The sequence below is a fragment of the Ceratotherium simum genome, chromosome X, assembly GCF_057802395.1.
Source record: "Ceratotherium simum simum isolate JZ-2026a chromosome X, ASM5780239v1, whole genome shotgun sequence".
NCBI lineage: Eukaryota > Metazoa > Chordata > Mammalia > Perissodactyla > Rhinocerotidae > Ceratotherium > Ceratotherium simum.
This window is the reverse complement of record NC_141940.1, coordinates 12,924,807-12,942,674: the sequence shown is the minus strand read 5'-3', so window position 1 is coordinate 12,942,674 and position 17,868 is coordinate 12,924,807. Positions and strand designations below refer to the sequence as shown.

General features: G+C 51.0%; 2 protein-coding genes across 5 annotated transcripts in view; one reads left to right on the top strand and one right to left on the bottom strand.

Moving 5' to 3' along the window:
* Positions 1–1,959: 1,959 nt before the first annotated feature.
* Positions 1,960–4,038, bottom strand: SOX3 (SRY-box transcription factor 3). The gene has a single exon (XM_087427276.1). The coding sequence runs from the start codon at positions 4,036–4,038 to the stop codon at positions 2,698–2,700; it is 1,341 nt and encodes a 446-aa protein (XP_087283402.1). The 3' UTR covers positions 1,960–2,697.
* Positions 4,039–9,012: 4,974 nt separating this feature from the next.
* LOC147911744 (uncharacterized) overlaps positions 9,013–17,868 on the top strand; it is a 261,214-nt gene continuing 252,358 nt past the window's right edge. For all 4 annotated transcript variants that reach the window (XR_015550492.1, XR_015550491.1, XM_087426927.1 and 1 more), the window contains exon 1: positions 9,013–9,682. Coding sequence is in view for 2 of the 4 variants with exons in the window: in XM_087426927.1 (XP_087283053.1) it covers positions 9,247–9,682 (436 nt within the window). In the remaining 2 variants the exon portion in view is untranslated. The remainder of the gene's footprint in view (positions 9,683–17,868) is intronic.

Below are 17,868 nucleotides of genomic sequence, written 5' to 3'. Positions count from 1 at the left end.
CTTCCAAATGTGCTGATTGATGAAATCTTTCCTCTTAAAGGCAATTTGGGAATCAGACAAAGTGGAGCACAAAGCCATGGATGTTTAGAGAGGGAGTGAGCAATAAGTGAGACCCGCTGAAAGGGTGACCCTGGCACTTCTAAGAAGGCAGCAGCACAATGGACTCTTCCAAAGAAGCAGTGTCAGTTTATTCCCCCGTTGGCACCGCCCCCTCAGTGGGGCGGAATTGCTTGTTTTCACCCTCCCTTTCCTGGAGTCATTTCAGACCAAATTTGTGTCCACAATTGCCAGCAATTTGAACCCAGAGTCACCTACGGACAGGTATTTTATTGAGGCCCAAACACTGTGAAAGATATGAATAGGGGGGTGGATATGACAAGAGAGTTTCCTCCCGCCCCTGAGACATGGAGCACGGAGCGCGGGGAGGCTCACCGACCTGGCGGCCTGTGGGTTTGCTCCAATCACAGTAGCAAGGGTTGCAGCACTAACCCCCGAGATCTGTGGCCCTGAGACCGGGAGAGGAGGGAGTGGTCCAGAGGCCTCGCCCAAGCCCGGACGCAGCAGGCCCGGGAGGAGCACCAGGTGGAGGGCAATGCGCCGGGGTCTGTAAATCACCACCGGGGGCCCTCCCACCCCAAGCTGAACAGTAGGGGGTGAGGTGTGGTGGTGGGGGCAGTGCCAGCGTCTGCGGGGGAGGGGTGGCGCTGCCTTCCCTGGGAGACCCGACCTTTCTTGGGGAGGCGTGGTGAGCTTAGTCTCCGGGATCCGCAGTGATGTGTAAAAAGCGGGCACGACCCCCGAAGCCGCAGAAAGCCCCCGCCCCTCCCCCGAGGCCCGCCCCGGCCCGCAGGTGAATGGCTGGCCCGCACAAAGGAAGCCGGTTGGAAATGTGGAATTCGGACCAATTTACGGGAGATTCTGTCGCCGAGTCCCAGCAGACCTCAAGCAAAGAAACCTGTGGTCGGGAGTGGTTGAGGATAAAAACAGTGCACCAAGCCAAGCTTATTGGAAAGACTGAGTTTAGTTATTCTGGGATAGCGAGGTAACAGGATTAAAGGGATTAAGGAAATCACCTCAAACAGCTGAGGAGAGGGTAAAAAAACACTGGTTCTATTTGTTTTCTTCCTCGGCCCCAAACAGATACACTGGGGCCGTGTGGCCAGGCGCGAAACGCAGGGCCCTTGGGGGGGCACAGTGGAATGCCCAAGGGTCAGGGACTGGGGGAAAGGGGGGGCAGAGTAGAAAGCGGGCTCGAGGCTTGAGATGAGAGGGAGTCTCTTCTAGAAAACAAATAAGTGGACTAGGTTGACAAGTCAAACAGAAAAAGCCATCGGAGTTTTAGAGATCTTTTAAAATCTCAGGTGTACTTTTTAAAACCAAACCTTCTAGTGTTGAATGCGGGCTCTGCCGCTTCAGCCACCACGGTTGAAATGTACTTATTTCCTGCTAGGAATTCCTGTAACCATTTATTTTTAATAGGATAATTGAGATTTCCGAAGAGTTTTCGTTTTGTAAATATTTCAGCTCGCCTCAAGTGTCTTCCCGCCCCAGTGCACAAAAGTAAAGGTGCCCCCTTTGGGGGCCGGTTTCCGCGGCCGCGGGCGGCCCCTCCCCGCCCCGCGTGGCTGCCGCAGCAGACAGTCCCCTTCAGCGCTCCCCGCTATCAACAAGTGCGTGGTCGCGGGATGTCCGCCTCAGCTAGAGTGTGCCCGTCCCCAGGAGACGCTCCCATGGAAGTCAAACCGCTTCCTCCTCGGAGTTTCAGTTGAAAACATTGGGAGCCGCTGTGTTTTGGATGACCAGTAGTTAAAAAGAAACCATTTCAGATGACGCTTGCCTTCCCCCAGGCCCCTCCCCGCCCTCAGGACAGGACCTTGGTTATAATATCGAGGGATGGTCCCCTCCCCAACCTGCACCTATAAGTTTCAGGCCCGCAAAATTATCAGGACTCCATTATGTTGGTTATAAAATTTATTCATCTCTCATTTAGGAATTAAGAGTAAAACCTTGAAAAACCTGAAACAAAATAGCCCCTTCCCCACCACCCAAACGAAATACGAATACATTAGCGCGACGGAATATCAAACAGATCACGGCAGAAATCACCAACTCAACAGCCTAAACGCGGACTGGACAGAAGCTGTCCCGCGGCCAGGGGCGGCGAGGCGGGAGACACACGCACACCTGGCTATAAATTAACATTGGCCTTAGCTGCCGCGCCGCCCCGCGCGGTCAGCCCCCCCAAAACCCACGAGGAAAACAGATGCAACGCGACCAGGGGAGGGGGCGTTGCAGTTCTCAGGCCAGCCTCACCCAAGAGTACATTTCTCCATTCACTCACTCCTCGGCTAACAGCAAACTAACGAGACAACATTTTCAAATGCAACAGAAAAACCCAGGAACCCAGGAGGAGGAGGGGGGCTGCTTTTTCTTTGCAAACATCACAGCGATTCCCAGCCTACAAAAGGGGAGGGAGGGGCAGCGGCAAGGGGCTGGTGAGTTCTAGCAAGCCCCATTTCCGCTGCTCCGGACTTTTTGCTTTTGTACAAAACCCGACAGCTACAGCAAAACTTTCTGTCCTCCCCATCATTGGTACAAGGCAGCAGTCCCAGGCAAGCAAAGCTAAACGACAAGGCGTCCCAAGTTGGGGGTGCGGGGCGGGGTGGGGGAGGAGGGGCGGCGAGCTCAGGCCGGCGCTCAGATGTGGGTCAGCGGCACCGTTCCGTTGACGGCAGTCCCGGCGCCCTGGTAGTGCTGGTGTACGCTGTGCAGGCGGCCGCCAGGCAGCGGCGAGGCGGCGTCAGCCGCGTCCCCGCCGGGTGGCAGGTACATGCTGATCATGTCGCGCAGGTCGCCGAGGCACGCGCGCTGCGAGTGCGATGTGATGGCGGGCGGCGGCGAGCTGGGCTCGGTCTTCACCACCGTGCCCATGGGGCCCAGGCTCATGGCGGCGGCGGCGGCGGCGGCGGCAGCGGCGGTGGCGGGCTGCTGCCCGTAGGCGGCGGCGGCGGCGGCGGCGGCTGAGGGCGCCATGCCCCCGTAGCCCGACGCGGCGGCGGCCGCGGCGGCGGCGTTCATGTAGCTCTGGGCGCCGGGCGGCATCATGGGGCTGTACTGCAGGCCGGCCATGTCGTAGCGGTGCATCTGCGGCAGCGCGGGCGGCGGCGGCGCGCTGCTCATGGTCGCGGGCTGCGCGTAGCCCAACTGCTCCTGCACCAGCGAGTACGCGCCGTTGGCCCAGCCGTTCACGTGTGTGTACGTGTCCAGGCGCTGGCCCACGCCCACCGGGCTGCTGGCGGCGGCGGCGGCGGCAGCTGCAGCAGCGGCGGCGGCGGCAGCGCCGGGGGGCAGCAGGCCGCCGGGCAAGGAGTACTTGTCCTTCTTCAGCAGCGTCTTAGTCTTGCGGCGCGGCCGGTACTTGTAGTCCGGGTACTCTTTCATGTGCACGGCGCGCAGTCGCTTGGCCTCGTCGATGAACGGCCGCTTCTCGGCGTCGGTCAGCAGTTTCCAGTCGGCGCCCAAGCGCTTGCTGATTTCAGAGTTGTGCATCTTGGGGTTCTCCAGGGCCATCTTGCGCCGTTGGCCGCGGGACCAGACCATGAAGGCGTTCATGGGCCGCTTCACGCGGTCCTGGTCGCTGCCCCCGCCACCGCCGCTCGCGCCACCGCCGCTGCCGCCGCCTGGGTTCGCGCCGCCGGCTGCGTTCGCGCTACTCTTGCCTGCGCTTCCCGGGGCCGCGGGGCCGCCCGCGCCTGCCGCTGGGGTGGGTGGCCCGACGGGATTCTTGAGCTCCGTCTCTAGCAGGCTGTACATGGCTGGGGCGGGAAGAAGGTGCGCCAGAGTGGCGGGAGGAGAAGGCGCTCCTGGGGCTGGAGCTGCCACCGTGAAAAGGCCTGGGGACTCCGTCGGAGGGGCGCTTGGGGGCCGGTGGGCCAGCGGATCGGGCGGGAAAGGCAGGCTTGCCGAAGTGCTCCGCGTTAAGTCGACAGGAACCCGCAGGCTACTCGCACCTGACGCGTTGCCTCGAGCTGGTTGCATTCGCAGTCTGGCCGGGCGCTTGCCGGGCCCCTTATATACCTGCTCGGATTCCCCCAGGGTTGGGGCTCGGTCCGCCCCTCGCCACCAGGAGGCCCCGTGATTGACATGCTAGCAGTGATGCGCCCTGGCCAATCATCACCGAGCCCCCGTTCGGCCTCGCTGGAGAAAAAAAGTTCGGGGAGCCCTTTGGTTCACCCCCACGCCCCTCTTGGGCCCGGTGACGTGATGAGAGTTATTCAGGAGGCGGGAGTCCCGGAGAGCCGCTCAGAGACCACCAATTAGGGTCTCAAAAAGTTTGAAAGAACGAAACTCGAGGAGGCGACGGAGGGGGGAGGGGGCGCGCGAGGAGGCTTGGGGGGGAGGGGGCCGAGGGGCGCCCACGGGGTTCAGGAAAAAACTTTGCAGCCCTGTCAGGGCAAGCGGCGCCCGGTCCCGGGGCCACCCTGTAAAGCCTCCCGCTGTCTGCGCAGAAGTCCTACGACCGCTTCTGCTGCCAGCGCTAAGGACACTGGGCATCGCCAGCTACTCAGGCGGGCTTGGGCACTCAGGGCGCAACGGAGGTGCCGCGGGCTGCGGCTCCGAGAAGCCCTCCCTGGAATCGGCCCTTGTCCAACCGGACCCTCCGCCGGGAAGCCGCGGGCCAGCGCGCCCAGGACTGAGCGGTGGTCAGGGACCGGGACAAGGGACACAAGCTTCGGGACCGCGGAGCGCACGGGGGCTGTGAGGCTCTCCGGTGGTTTGTGTGAGCGCGAGCCTTTAGCCACCCGCAGCCGGGGACGGGCGAAGGCGCTCATATGCGGTGGTGCGGGGAGTGTGTGTGGGGTGGAGGGGGTGAACCGGCTTCGGCTCTCTCCCTCCAGGCCCCCGCTTAGCGGCCCCTTTTTGTCTCTGCTCTCTGGCCATTTCGGTTTTTCCAGTCCGATGCCCCTGAGGGGGAGGGTCGGGCCACTTGGAAAATCCGTTTTCATGGCAACACGGAGCCTCTCCAAGTGAAAGAAAAGTTTCTTGGAGGGGGGGACGGTGGCCGGAGAGGAGCTGAGGCCGTCCTCGGGGCGGACCGCCGGGCCCCCTCCACTGGCCGTGCACCTGCCAGGACCACTGAGCGCTGCTCTCGCCGCGCAGCCGCGCCGCCTCCCCGGGGAGCAGGCTCTGCTAACGGATTCCGTCCTTCTCTTTTTTTGTTTTACAGCCTTCCTGAACGGAGCCTCGAGACTTGGAGCAGGACACTCACCCACATGTCGGGTTGTCTGACAAAGACTAGCGACGCAGGAACCCTGGCTTCGGGGAGAGGGAACTCCGACAGTCGCCTCAGCCAGCCCAAACGGGTGGCACAGCGTCTGAGACTCCCAGAGCCTCCTGAGGCGACGGGCGGGAAGGAGAAGCCAGCCGGGCAGAAGTGGCAGAGACTGAAATAAGGTGTCCGCGCGATGTGCCCCCCCCGCGCCCCCCAGCCTCGTGGAAAGGTGGAGAACCAAAAGAAAGGCGTAAATCCTAAGTGTGAAAAAAAATTTACAAAACCCTAGGCTTTTAGCTCCTTAGCGCTAATGCAAGACCAGGCGATCCTGGGACGCCTGCAAGCCAGGAGCTTACCCCTTTCCTGAACGAAGCTGAAAGTATGCTGTTGTGGCTTGAGGGACATAGAGCAGGCCAGCCCGCTCTGGGGCGGACCGCTGGCACCACAATCCCGGCTGCCAGCTGGCATCATCTCCTGGAAGTTTGAGGTCTCAAAACCAGCCCCTTAACTTTGGGTTCCACCTGGTCTACGTTCTCTTGCTCATTCAGGACGGAAGGAAGCAAATGTCCACAGCCAAGGACTGCGATCATTTGAATGGGTGTACGGATTTAGGGTTTTAAAGTAAACGATCTGGAATGGTTCTGTGTATGCGTCTTATATGTGTGTGTGTGTGTGTGTGTGTGTGTGTGAGCGCGCGCGCGCGCACGCGCGGGTGTGTACACTTAAGCTGACACGGACTGGAATGCATGGCTCAGAAAACGGAATGATTCGGCAGTCCCCACCTGCACCTGTTTTCTTGGCGAACTGGCTGACAAAGTCAAATTTCCCTAGGCAAACCCACCTTCTCCCAAAGAAGTCAATGTGCAGTAGCCTTCCTGCCGCCTTTTCCAGATGCCCTCTCGGGTTCTCTGGGCCTCCGGGGCTGTTGCTAAGTGAAGCGCGTTTTAGGAAACTACCCAACCGACGCGCGGCCTGGCGTCCAGTAGCCTGACAGATGTCAGGATTCTTTCCAAGTTTTAGGACCCAAGTAAGCCGTTGTGGTGACAGCGCCTGGGCTGCATATTTCCCAAGGCAATGGATGCGGGGCTGGGCCTGCGCTCCTCCCCGCAGCAGATTATCTGGGGAGCTAGTCACTGCCCCCAGCTGTTTGTTATTTGATCACGCCTAGCCCGCGGTTTAGGTGAGCTTATTTTCATATTACATCCTTCTGCCAGATTTACGTGAGGGAGTCGTTTTCGCCAGGATCAGACACCCTCTCCCACACTCCTGGCTTCCCTCAGAGGCCGTGATTAAACCAGTCTCGCTGCCTGGTGGCTCTGGGATGGTCTGCACAGCCCCAAGTAAGAGTCACGCCGAATTTCCTTAGAAACATTTCCGAGGAAACGTCCTCAACCCAAACTACCTTTTCAATACACAAGCAAGGTTACCATTACGGGCGTGGGGAGATGGGAGGCAGGCTGGAAAGAAACCTGTTACTCTTCGCCCGCTAGCAGTGAAGGTGCAGGCAGCCGAGCGGCGCGACCTTCGCTGGGGGTCGGGAGAAGTATTGCGGCAGGTACTACGACCTGAAGGGCCTCGCTTCAGGCGCGGGGCTGCGGGGAGGCAAGACGGCCGGCGGAGCCGAATCGGTGCCTCCGACACGCACCCTGCACCCAGTGAGGAAAGCGGAGGGACACAGTGGGATCTAGGATCAGTCCTTTCCAACCTCTCCCGGAGAAGGTGTTCGGCAGCTCTCTCGCCCTTTGGGGCCTCTGGGAGCCCGTGGGCGGCATACAGAGTCCCGGATGGCGGGCTGGGAATCCAGCCAACCACCCCCTCCCCATTCCCCCCGCCCTCCCAAGAAAGCTCCAGCTCCCTCCGACTCGGGCTGGGCCTGGGGCTTCCAGGACCAGGGCGGGGCAACAGCGCCGTTTGTTGGCTCCGGTTGGAAACTTCACCCAGAGGCGCCCCTTCCGGCCCTCCGGGGCTTCGAGGTCTCCCCAACCCTCCAAGGAGAGGCAGTTGGCTTCGCCGAGGGGCAGAAGTGGTGCTCATCCTTAGAGGACTGGTTATCGCAAAACTCAGGGAACCCAGGCTTTAGCGTGGTTGGCCCGGCGGGCTCCGGGTGCATAGGGCTCTCCCACTCTGCCTTTTTCCAGATTCGAGCCTTGGCAGAAATCAGGTGTCCCAAGGGCCTCATATCTGCAAAGTACATTTTTAGCAGTTGTGCCTTCGAGCTACTGGGAGAAAGCAGAGCAGGAGAGGGACTGTCCCATCACTCTCGCGGGCATGCCCACGTTGATTCCTCCTCAGCAACTGCTCATGGGGGACATTTTTCGGGGTCTCCAGCTAGATTAGGACACAATCTCTTAGAAGAGGTGCTGTTTGCGTGCTGGGTGGGATCGGGTGGGTGCGTATCGGTGCCGCTCAGGGGGCTGAGGCCTGACAATAGGGTCGAACGTTCGCCTTTTTCAAGTGCAGCCGAGCCCAGCAAGTGGTCTGGCTTTGAGGAAGTGCAAAAAACTTACCCTGGCGACCCTCAGAAACGCTCTGCTTTCCAGAAGGAAAAAGTTTGCTTGTCGAAAGGCAGTAATTTCTGTTTCTTCCTTGAGAACATCCCTGGACTATTGACTCTGGCTCCTAGCCAAGATTGTATATTTCGGCCACAGATTGAGGTCCTTGATCAAGAAATCAGAGGCTTGGGTCTGTTGTGGAACCATCTCGTGTAAAAGGTCGGAAAGGTCACCAGCACGCCAACGGGGTAGAAAAGACAGCACCTTCTAGTTCTCGGAGCATTCAGTTTGATCTCTCTCCCCCAACCCACAGTACCGCACCCCCGCGCCCCCCGCCCCCCAGCTTCCAATGAAACACTCGTTCATACAGGTCTGGGAAGGAGCCGAAGATCCCAGGCTGGTGAATACAGGTTGCAAACAACCTAATTGATGCTCTCTAAAGAAATGTTACTGGGAGCTACCGAAGTGTGTGGTGACATGGTCCTCGAGGTACCAAAAAGTCTCCTACGGGCGGCACAACTGTATTTTGTTGCACTTTGGCGAAGCTCTTTTTGGGACGGAGGGTGTACTTTTAAAAGCGAGTTTCCGAATTCGATTCACTTGGTTAGCTGAGCTGTACTTGGTAGATACTCTAAGAATACCCTTGGCCCACACCTTTACTCTCAGTTGCAAAGATTACTTTCACCCACAAGGTATTAAGATATTAATGACCAGCTCTCTTTTCCCTAGGTACAGAGCAACTATCAGGAATTTGACAACCTTTCCCTTCAGCGCCCGCTGGCCGACCTCACAACCTGAACACTGCCTAACACAACCCAACACTGCCATCTCTTCGGAGGAAGAAAGGCTCTGCTGGGAACTGGGTCCCACTTCCCGAGGGTCTTCCAGGTCACTGCAGTCAACCTCTGCCTCTCTCCCTCCCTTCCCGCCCACGACTCTCCGCACGCGCTCAACTCTTCAAGCTGCCAAACCTGCGCCCCAGCACAGCAGCCTCCCCGAACTCGGCACTCTACGGCCAGGCCTGCCCTCCCACTGGGCCTGCCGCCTTTTCCATTTCATTCTGTGGCTGCAAAGGCACGGCCCTCTACAGCCGCAAGGTGGCCTGCCAGAGGCCGGGGCCGGGAAAACAATCTAAAGATCGTTATCAGTACATAACGTTGTTTGAGTTATTCCACAGCCCCACAATTCCACACGCTTATTCAGACAGCGGGCGACACGGATCCACCAGGCCTGGCAGTGCTCCCCGGGGAAGGGTGCCTGTATAATCATTAGACCTCCGGGCACCTCCAGTGCGACCAAGCAAAACCATCGGCCCCAACTGCAGGGGGCGCAGGATGGCAGGCTTGGGGCTGGGGAGAGCATCCTGGAGAAAATTTTAAACCTCAAGGCAGCATCCAGTTGTTCTTTTTCTCTCTCTTTTCTTTTTTCTTTCTGTTTCTCTCTTTCATTTTCATTTAAGAAACTGGAGAGCCACGGAATTCGATGCGCGTAATTTCTATGTTCTGTTCGCCTCTCCTTTCGGCTGTCGTTTCTTTTCATTTGACTAAACCTTTGCCGTACACCCTACTACGTGCGATGTTCTGCGCCAGGCACGGGACGAGACCCCGCCCTTTCCCGTTCCGCTGCAGAAAGCGGCGGCGACCTGGGGAAGCCTCAGGAGGGCTGGGAAAGGTGGTGCGCCCCGGCTCGCGGGGCCACGCTCGTTCCCCTGTGCGCGCGCGCTTTCCCGCGGCCGCGCCGAGCCGCGCCAGCGGAGCGGCGCACGCAGAAGCGCCCGCGGGCCTGGAACCTCAGCTGCCGCGCGTCCCGGCGCCGCCGTCTGAGTGGCGGACGGGCGAGGCTCTGGGGCCGCCGCTCGCGACGGAGAGCCGGGAGGAGGACGCGGCCCGGGAACAGCTAGCGTGCCGCTGCTTGCCAGGTATGGAGGATGCCTATCCTCGGCCGACCCGTTTCCGCGCGGGCTGGCGGCCAGACGGGGCGACAAAGCGAGGTCTGTCGGGAGTCCTGGCCGCGCTGGCGTTTTGGCGTCTAGGCCGCCGTCACCCCAATTCCATTTCTCCGGAAAGCGTCGCCGGGTTACGACCTCGAGGCTTTGCTAATGTGATGTTTGTGTAATTAACACCGTCTCCCCTTGTTTCTGAACATATTTCCTCCCCCAGCACAGCCTAGCTTTCATTTGAAAAAGCAACGGGAAGAACGTCCCAATAACCTTTTCTAATGGGAAAAAACTGCCCCTTTTGTGGAATGGTTTCTTTACAAAGCCAACAACCAACCTTATTTTCTAGTTCCAATGGCTATTCCTTTATAAGTTATATTATTAAAGAAATCCGACACTAATTGTGCCGATTTAACTTGTTAATTAGTTGCAAATAAACTATTCATTAGTGGTAAAATAAAATAAAACCCATGTGCCTAGATATCATTCCACGTTCACATATTGTAGTGTCTGCATAGCATAGGCATACTAAATTAAGTTCCTAAAAGGTTTCTCCTCAGGATAAATAATTAAAATATATTCTACTTTAATTGACATTATAGAGGACATAAATGAGCTTTTCCTTTTAGAAAGAAATAGCCATTTCTAAATAAAGCTTGCAGTCTGGAGAATGGAGGCTTCAGCCAAATGAATAGTCATTACTACCTTTTCAACGACGTGGGCCTTTTGATCAGAAAAGAAATTAGCTCTAAAAAACAGACAATGGAAGCCTGCCCTGCAATAGGAAGAAAATTAGACGGCCAAGGCTCTTCACAACACCTATTTCTATAAACCATGGAGCTCCTTGCTTTTCAATTACAGCTGTTCATTTCATATAAGGAAAGGGGAAAAACAGGCCTCTAATGTAAACTCGCTGTCCCCATAAAGCCTTGCTCCTGGCACGCAGCCAGACTGCCTACTTACTATTGTTTTTAGTCCTCTCATCAATTAGCTAATACTATATATTTTAAATGACTCTGAGGGTATTCACAGATTCCCTCCCCACTTCCCCACCCAGACAAAACCCACACTGGACTCCCATGAAAGGGCTACCATTCGGTGCACAGACACTTAAATGTATAAAGTTTAATGTTTTTATTGTTCCCCAGAGAAAAACCATATTGAAGACCCTGCTTTGTTTTTTTTTTTTCCTATATTTCTTAGTCCATTATTGAAAAACCCAGACGAGGTGATGACAGGGGAGGGACATAAATGAGCAGCTTTCAGTATTGTTTCTAATTGTTCACAGAGCTAAATCCATCTCCAGATGATTTTTCTGTGCCCTTTAGACCATAATTTGGTTTATACATCTTTGTGTTTTAAAAATATGGATTTTGAAATTTGCTAACCCCATTGGTTTGGTGTCACTAGATATAATTTCATTTAAAAACAATTACTGTCTTCACCATTTTGGTGAAATTATCTAGCCTGCAAGGAGAAAAAAAAAACTCCATTTGTAGGATGTGCTACAAAATAAAACCTTCAACATACATAAAGTAATAATATGAGAAAAAATATTTGGTAATAATACCGAAGAGTTTTAGTAAGCCTTTAGATGCATGTTCTAGAAACTTCAAAATAGAGGTATAGGCTGGAAAGGCTTTGCTTCCTTTGAAATTAGAATACTTATTTATCTGATCTTTATAAATCACTATGTAAATGCCTTGAAGAACTAAACAGTAGTGCAGTGCAATAGGGTTGTCTGGGAACTTACTGTTTGGGATTGTGCAAATAAAAAGATTTAGAATTATGGGGTTTTTAAAATACACTTAAAGATAATTGATTTATTCACTGTAAAATAAAAAATTACGTAACTATAAAAGCATTTAAATAAAATAACACAATAACCATGGACTTGTCCCTGAGGGGTATCATTGTCTTTATCCTTTAAACAACTTAGAGATAGTCTGCCAACTTAGAAGAAAGGAATGGACAAGAGTAGGGACACTAGGATGCCTATTTAAAGTATTTCTAAAGAACAATGACAAAGAATTGTTACCAAAATGGTTATGTTCCTGTTTTCAGCATGCATTCCTTGTTGAGGATGCTTCCATTTGATGGCTTCCTGCCATATTTTTGATATCAAGTAAATTATTATGTTTGCTTTTTGCTTTTGAGCATTAACTTCTTTGCTGCTTTGTTCATATGGATGTCAGAATAGAGTTACCAAAAGCATTTTGCCAAAGAGCACAGAGTTGCCACATCCGATTTCCTTAGCAGCCTGAAGAAGGGACTCTTTCTTGGCAATCAAGTCCCTTCATTCTCCCTACCATTGAGTTCCTACAATAGATAATGCGGTCCTACCAGTATGTGAGTGTGAGACTGTTCCTCTTGTCTGTTACATGTGATAGTGCCTGTTTTAAGAAATAATTCTACAGGAGCTGGGGGGAAATCAAGACCTCTCCAAGGTGAGGTTTAGTAACAAAGGTCAGCGATGTGTGGCCGCAGGTCAGTAACCTGGAAGCTGTCCAGACTGACAGAGAGCTGCCTGAGGATTTTGGTGGGTCTGAATTTATGTATTACAGAACTTGGCATTCATTTTAGAAGGAGGAATCAGGTATGTGATGTGGGCAACTGAAATGAAATCTAGGGGAGTACCAAAACTGCCAGCAGAGACTTGAATCTTTAACTACAGCTTTGGAAGGGGCAACATATTTAGGAGAGGAACAGAAAGAAATGTTTCTCAGGATCTTTACATGAAGTAGAGCCTGGATGTTTATACTCTCTATTTTGGGCAAGTTTGTTTGTTTTTATTGAGGCATAATTGACATAGAACATTATATTAGTTTCAGGTGTACAATGTAATGATACATTCAATATTTGTATATATTGCTAAATGATCACCACAATAAGTCTAGTTAACATCCATCACCTCACATAGTTACAGTTTTTTTTTCTTGTATTGAGAACTTTTAAGATCTACTCTCTTAGCAACTTTCAAATATGCAATGCAGTATTTTTAACTATAGTGGGCAAGTTTATTAATCTCCCTGAACCTCAGTGTTCTCATCTGAAAGACGTGGGTGGTCAGGCCTTCTTCACTGGGTTGGGGTGCGGATTCAGTGAGATAATACACCTGATACCACCTGGCACCCTGTTCAGCCCAGAGCAAGCTCAATTAAGAGTTGTCTTGTTTGTCAGCTAGGCTTTCTTATTGCCCCGAAATAGGACTGAAAATTCCTCTAGTGTGGGGGAGAGGGGACCATGTCACTTTTCTTACCTCTTACATGGCTGTGCAGAGATGTTTGTGGAATGAATCATAGTCCTTGAGGAAGTCCTTTTCGAATGAAAGAAAAAAATGAACTAATTACTCCATGGTTCCAATTCTGCATTGCGGTCTCCCACGTTCGGCACAGTCACTTGAGATTGTTTCTTCCAAGGCTCTCTAGAGAGCACTCACTGAGATGATGGGGGTTTTGATTTGTGACAGAGGGGCCTCTTGTGTTTAATTCTGAGATGATATGAAATATCTTTTATCATAGAGACATGCCTGCTGTTAAAAATATACAATTAGTGTCATATGGATCTTAAATTCTCTATTTTTGCTTAAGATGTAAGATTTGATTTTTTTTCCTTCAGGGCTCAATAGAAAGTACATTCTTCCTACAGATTGCATCAAGAGTCGTGTTGAATTAGGAGAGAAGTCTTGTTCGGATTTCATAGCTTTTATATTTTCTCCAAGGTCTCAGAAATAGGCACAATTGACCAAGCCAAATAAAGAAAAGTAGTACTAATCATCTACAGAGATTAATGTCTTATCATTCTTCACAGTGGCTTCTAAAAAGATGTAGAGAATTACAAAACCATTTTTTAAATAAATAAATTACAGAGACTTCAGATTAAGAGTAATTTTGTGGTTAGTCTGTGCCATTGCGTTTGAAGAAAGAGATCCAGCATGAAACTTTGACTGACTCTTAGTTAAAATTTGTGCTGCAGAGGACTAGGTAAGGCTCTGATGGGTAAAAATGCAGCACAGAGGAATGGTTAAGAACCCATACCTGGGTTTGAATCCTTCCCCTGGCCCTTAATAGAAGTTACCTGACTTCTCTGAGCTTTGATTTCATCTATAAAAATGGGAATTGATGATACTTACCCCTTAAGATGATTGTGGAAAATGAGGTTATGTAAATAAGGTACTGGACTTAGTGCCTGGTACATAGTCATAGGACTCAGCAGATGTTAGGTTATCATCATCAATCATCATCATCATCATTATCATCATCATCATCATCATCATCATCATCGTCACAGCTACTTTGTGAGCTATGTAGCGCAGATGGGAGCAAACTTATTTATATTTTAACAAATAAGAAAATAGGCTTAGAAGGATTAAGTGACATGTCCAAAATGGTGAAGCTTACTGTTGGCAAAATCAGACGTGGAAGAGACCCCTCCTGACTCCTTGTCCAGTTATCTTTCCACCAAACTATAGTTTGCTTGCACTGTGGCAATGAGTGTATTTCTGATTAGGTTGCATAGCCTACAGCATTATTGATACTATACTATATTAAGAAGCATGTCATTATTTCTTCCTATATTTAAGTAATCCCCCTAGTGATGGCCAGGTGTCTTAATGAACAGTGACAAATGGCAGAGGAAGGATGAGGAGGGACGCTACATCCCCTAGGTTGTTCCCCTAGAGGAAGACTGGAGAAAGACATCACCAGTTCTTAAAATGCACTAATTAGAAACCTTAAAATTAACACTGAATCAGATTCAGGATTAAATAGGTAAACCAATATGTTAGTATGAGTTTCTCAGACACTGCACACTAATCTCTCATGGTGATACATATCTCCTTTCATTCTTAGGAGTCAAAAGAATCCCATATTTTGTTCATTAGACCTGCTAGGTGGGCCTCACATTGAAAGTCATAGCAGGGCAGTCTGATGACCCAGCATCCAATTCACTAGCAGTGACTTCTCACTTTTCCCAGTGCTCAAGTCAATCTCTTAGTTTATGTCATACACATGCAAAGGTGGGTTTGCCAAAGGTTCCAGGAAGTTATAATGATGGTGACCATTTATTGAAACCTACTCCAGACTGGCACTGTACATGACCTTTACAGATGTTATCATGTTTGTTTAATCCTAGCAACCTAAGGTTATACACACAGTGACAAAACTTTGAGATTTGATCTGTCTCCAAATGATAGATTCTCTTCACTGCACTGCCCTAGAAGCACCTGATTCTCTTACTGTGTGATATTAGACAAAGACCCTTCTTCTCTCTGGATCTAACTTTCCCCATGTGTGGAATAAAGGGGGTAGACTAGGTGCTTTCTAAGGGCCCTTTCCCTGTGAGACTTTGAAGATTCCAAAAGTTCCTGTATGTGGCCATTTTTAATAGTAAGTAAACTGAAGTGGTCCTTCCTTTTCTTCAGAAATGGCCATTCTCCTAGATATGCTAGTTAGAGTCATCAGCTCCAGCACCTCTGGCAGCAAGCAAATCTTTGTAGAAGCAGAACCTAGCTAGGAAAGCTAGGTTCTAGATCTTGATCCATAAGAGAAGGTGTCCCAGGCTGCTGTCTACTGGGGCAGGGGGAAAGCCTCTGGGATTGTGTTTCGAACTGAATGTTTGTGTCCCCCTCAAATTCATAAGTTGAAGCCTAATCCTTAATGTGATAGTATTTGGAGGTGGGGCCTTTGGGAGGTAATTAGGTCATGAGGAGGGAGCCCTCATGAATGGGATTGGTGCCTTTATAAGAAGAGGCCAGAGAGCTAGCTCACTCTTTCTGCCAAGTGTGGATACAACAAGAAGTCAGCAGTCTGCAACCAGGAAGAGAGCTCTGACCAGAACCCGACCATGCTGGTGCCCTGATCTCGGACTTCCCAGCCTCCAGGACTGTGTGAAATAAATGTCTGTTTTTTGAACCACCCAGTCTATGGTATTTGATTATGGCAGCCTGAATTGACTAAGACAGGTTGGAAGAGTAGAGGGATCAAAAGGTGACCTAGAGCAATCAACCACGGCTAGCTACATGCTCTGCATCTTACATGACCGTTGTGGGGATTTCAGGAGGCGAAGGAGACCAGGGATCACATGCCTGCCCCTTTCTTATCTCTTTGGCCTCGTCTTTCTTGCCTCACCTCACCTTGCCTCTATTGCACTGTGAGGAATTGCTTCCTTAGTCTTCTTGATCACTTTCTGCTCTTTTGCTTCCATCTTTACAAATTTGCTTTCTCTGCTTGGAACTCCTTCCCTAACCACCCTCCCCTCCTCCTTCCATTGCCTGACTAAATGTTACTCAGTCTTCAACATTCAGCTCATGTTGCCCATTTTCCATAACATCTTCCCTGGTTCTCCCCCAACCCCACACCCCAGGCTGGGTTGGGTACCTTTCCATGATACTCCCAGACCACCCATGTGTTTATTCACTCAGAACTCTTGCCACACTGTTTAATCACCATCTGTTTATCTGTCCATCTCACCACTTAACTGTGAGCTCCTTGAGGGCAGGGACTTTGTTCTTCTTCCTGGTTTGTTCAGCACCTAGCCCAGAGCTGGGTGCATGGGAGGCACTTAGTCAGTGTGACAATAGGATATTATTAGGACCATTCATGGTGGACACTGTAATGGGTTGTCTTAGAGCCAAAAAACATTTGGATCCTGTCTTCAAGGAGCTCTTAGCTCAGTAGGAAGTAGCTGGTCTTCCAGGGAGCAGGTCTGGCATTGCTTGTGGGGCTGAGAAAACGTCAAGTAAGAGGGCATACTCAGGAACATAACAATGATTGGTCATGGGCATCCTGCTAATATTTCCTCCTCCACCCTTATGTGGCAGGTGCCCTGGCCATCCTACTGATTTTATCTGTGCAGGAGATGGGAGAGGGTACAGGGGGCACATATGGCTGTACATTCCATGCTCTCCTTGCTGAACTGTGTGCCCTGGCACAGGCCTACATCTGTGTAGAGGAAGAGGTTCTTTCCTTTGTTACAAAGGTGTCCTCCACTCGCCAAGCCATGTACCTAAGGGGCTGCTAGCACTCAAGGAGTTGACTTATTCTAATTTGCACAGAGGAGTCCTATGGTCTTAATTGGTGGCGCTGATGTTTTGGGTCCCAGAATGAGCAGAACAGTGGATACCAGTGTACATTAGAGCTTCTTAAACTTGGCACTATCATCCTGGGTCTGTCCTCACACTTCTCGCCCTAAGGATGTAGGGGTAGTCTTTGGGACTGTAGAGGAGAGGTGTTCACTCTGTGCTGATAAAGAGCAAGAATGTCAAAACTAGAGATTAGAACTAGGAAGAGTGCCCGCAGTAATATTCACAGGCTGAAGCCTCTCTCTCCTGTAACTTCACGTCAGTGCTGAGAGTCAGGAGCAGGCCCTGATAAAATTGGAGTGAAGATGTGCTGGGTTCAAGTTCCACTGAATATGTCATTTAAATCATATGAATCTCAGTTTTCAGATCTGTAAAGTAGAGCTCTGAGGGAAGAGGTGTGTGTGTAGCCCTAAGCCTGAATGCTTGAATGCTATGGCCTCCCATGGTAGAGGATCATGTTGAAGAAATGCTTCTCAATTTGTTGTAAGCCTTTGATCAATCTCCAGAGTCTTTGAATGATTGTCTTTACTAATTTCGACTAGTTTAATAGATGCCTCTCCAGATGCTTCTCCAAGCCATTGCCCAAAGTCACTAAATCTCTTTGGAGAATTTTTAGCAGGAGAGTGACATGGTCAGATTCGTGGATTGGAATGTTCATTCTGGCTGTTGAGTGTATCTCCCAGGGTGATTTGTAAGTATTAGATAAGATAATGTATATGAAAACCCCTGGTATATGGTTGGTACTCAATAGATGTTCATTGTTTTGCTTGTTAAGTTGCTTCTTATCAGCTCAAGTCTGACCTTAGAGGAATCACTTCCTGCCCCTGGGTCTCAGTTCCTCCAACTGTAAAATGCAGGTGATCTATGTGTTTTGTTTGTTATTTTGTTCATTCATTTATTCATTGTAATGTTTGATTCTTCCCTTTCTCTCAGTGACCCTCAGCCCAGATAACCTGGGTTCTCCAGTTTATTTTGTTAGAGCTAAATATCTTCCACCTGACATAATTTCCAGTTGATTTTGGGATTTCAATTAAATTTTTAAAATACATGGTGGTATTTTCTGAAAAGAGGCAGTTATAGTGGGTGA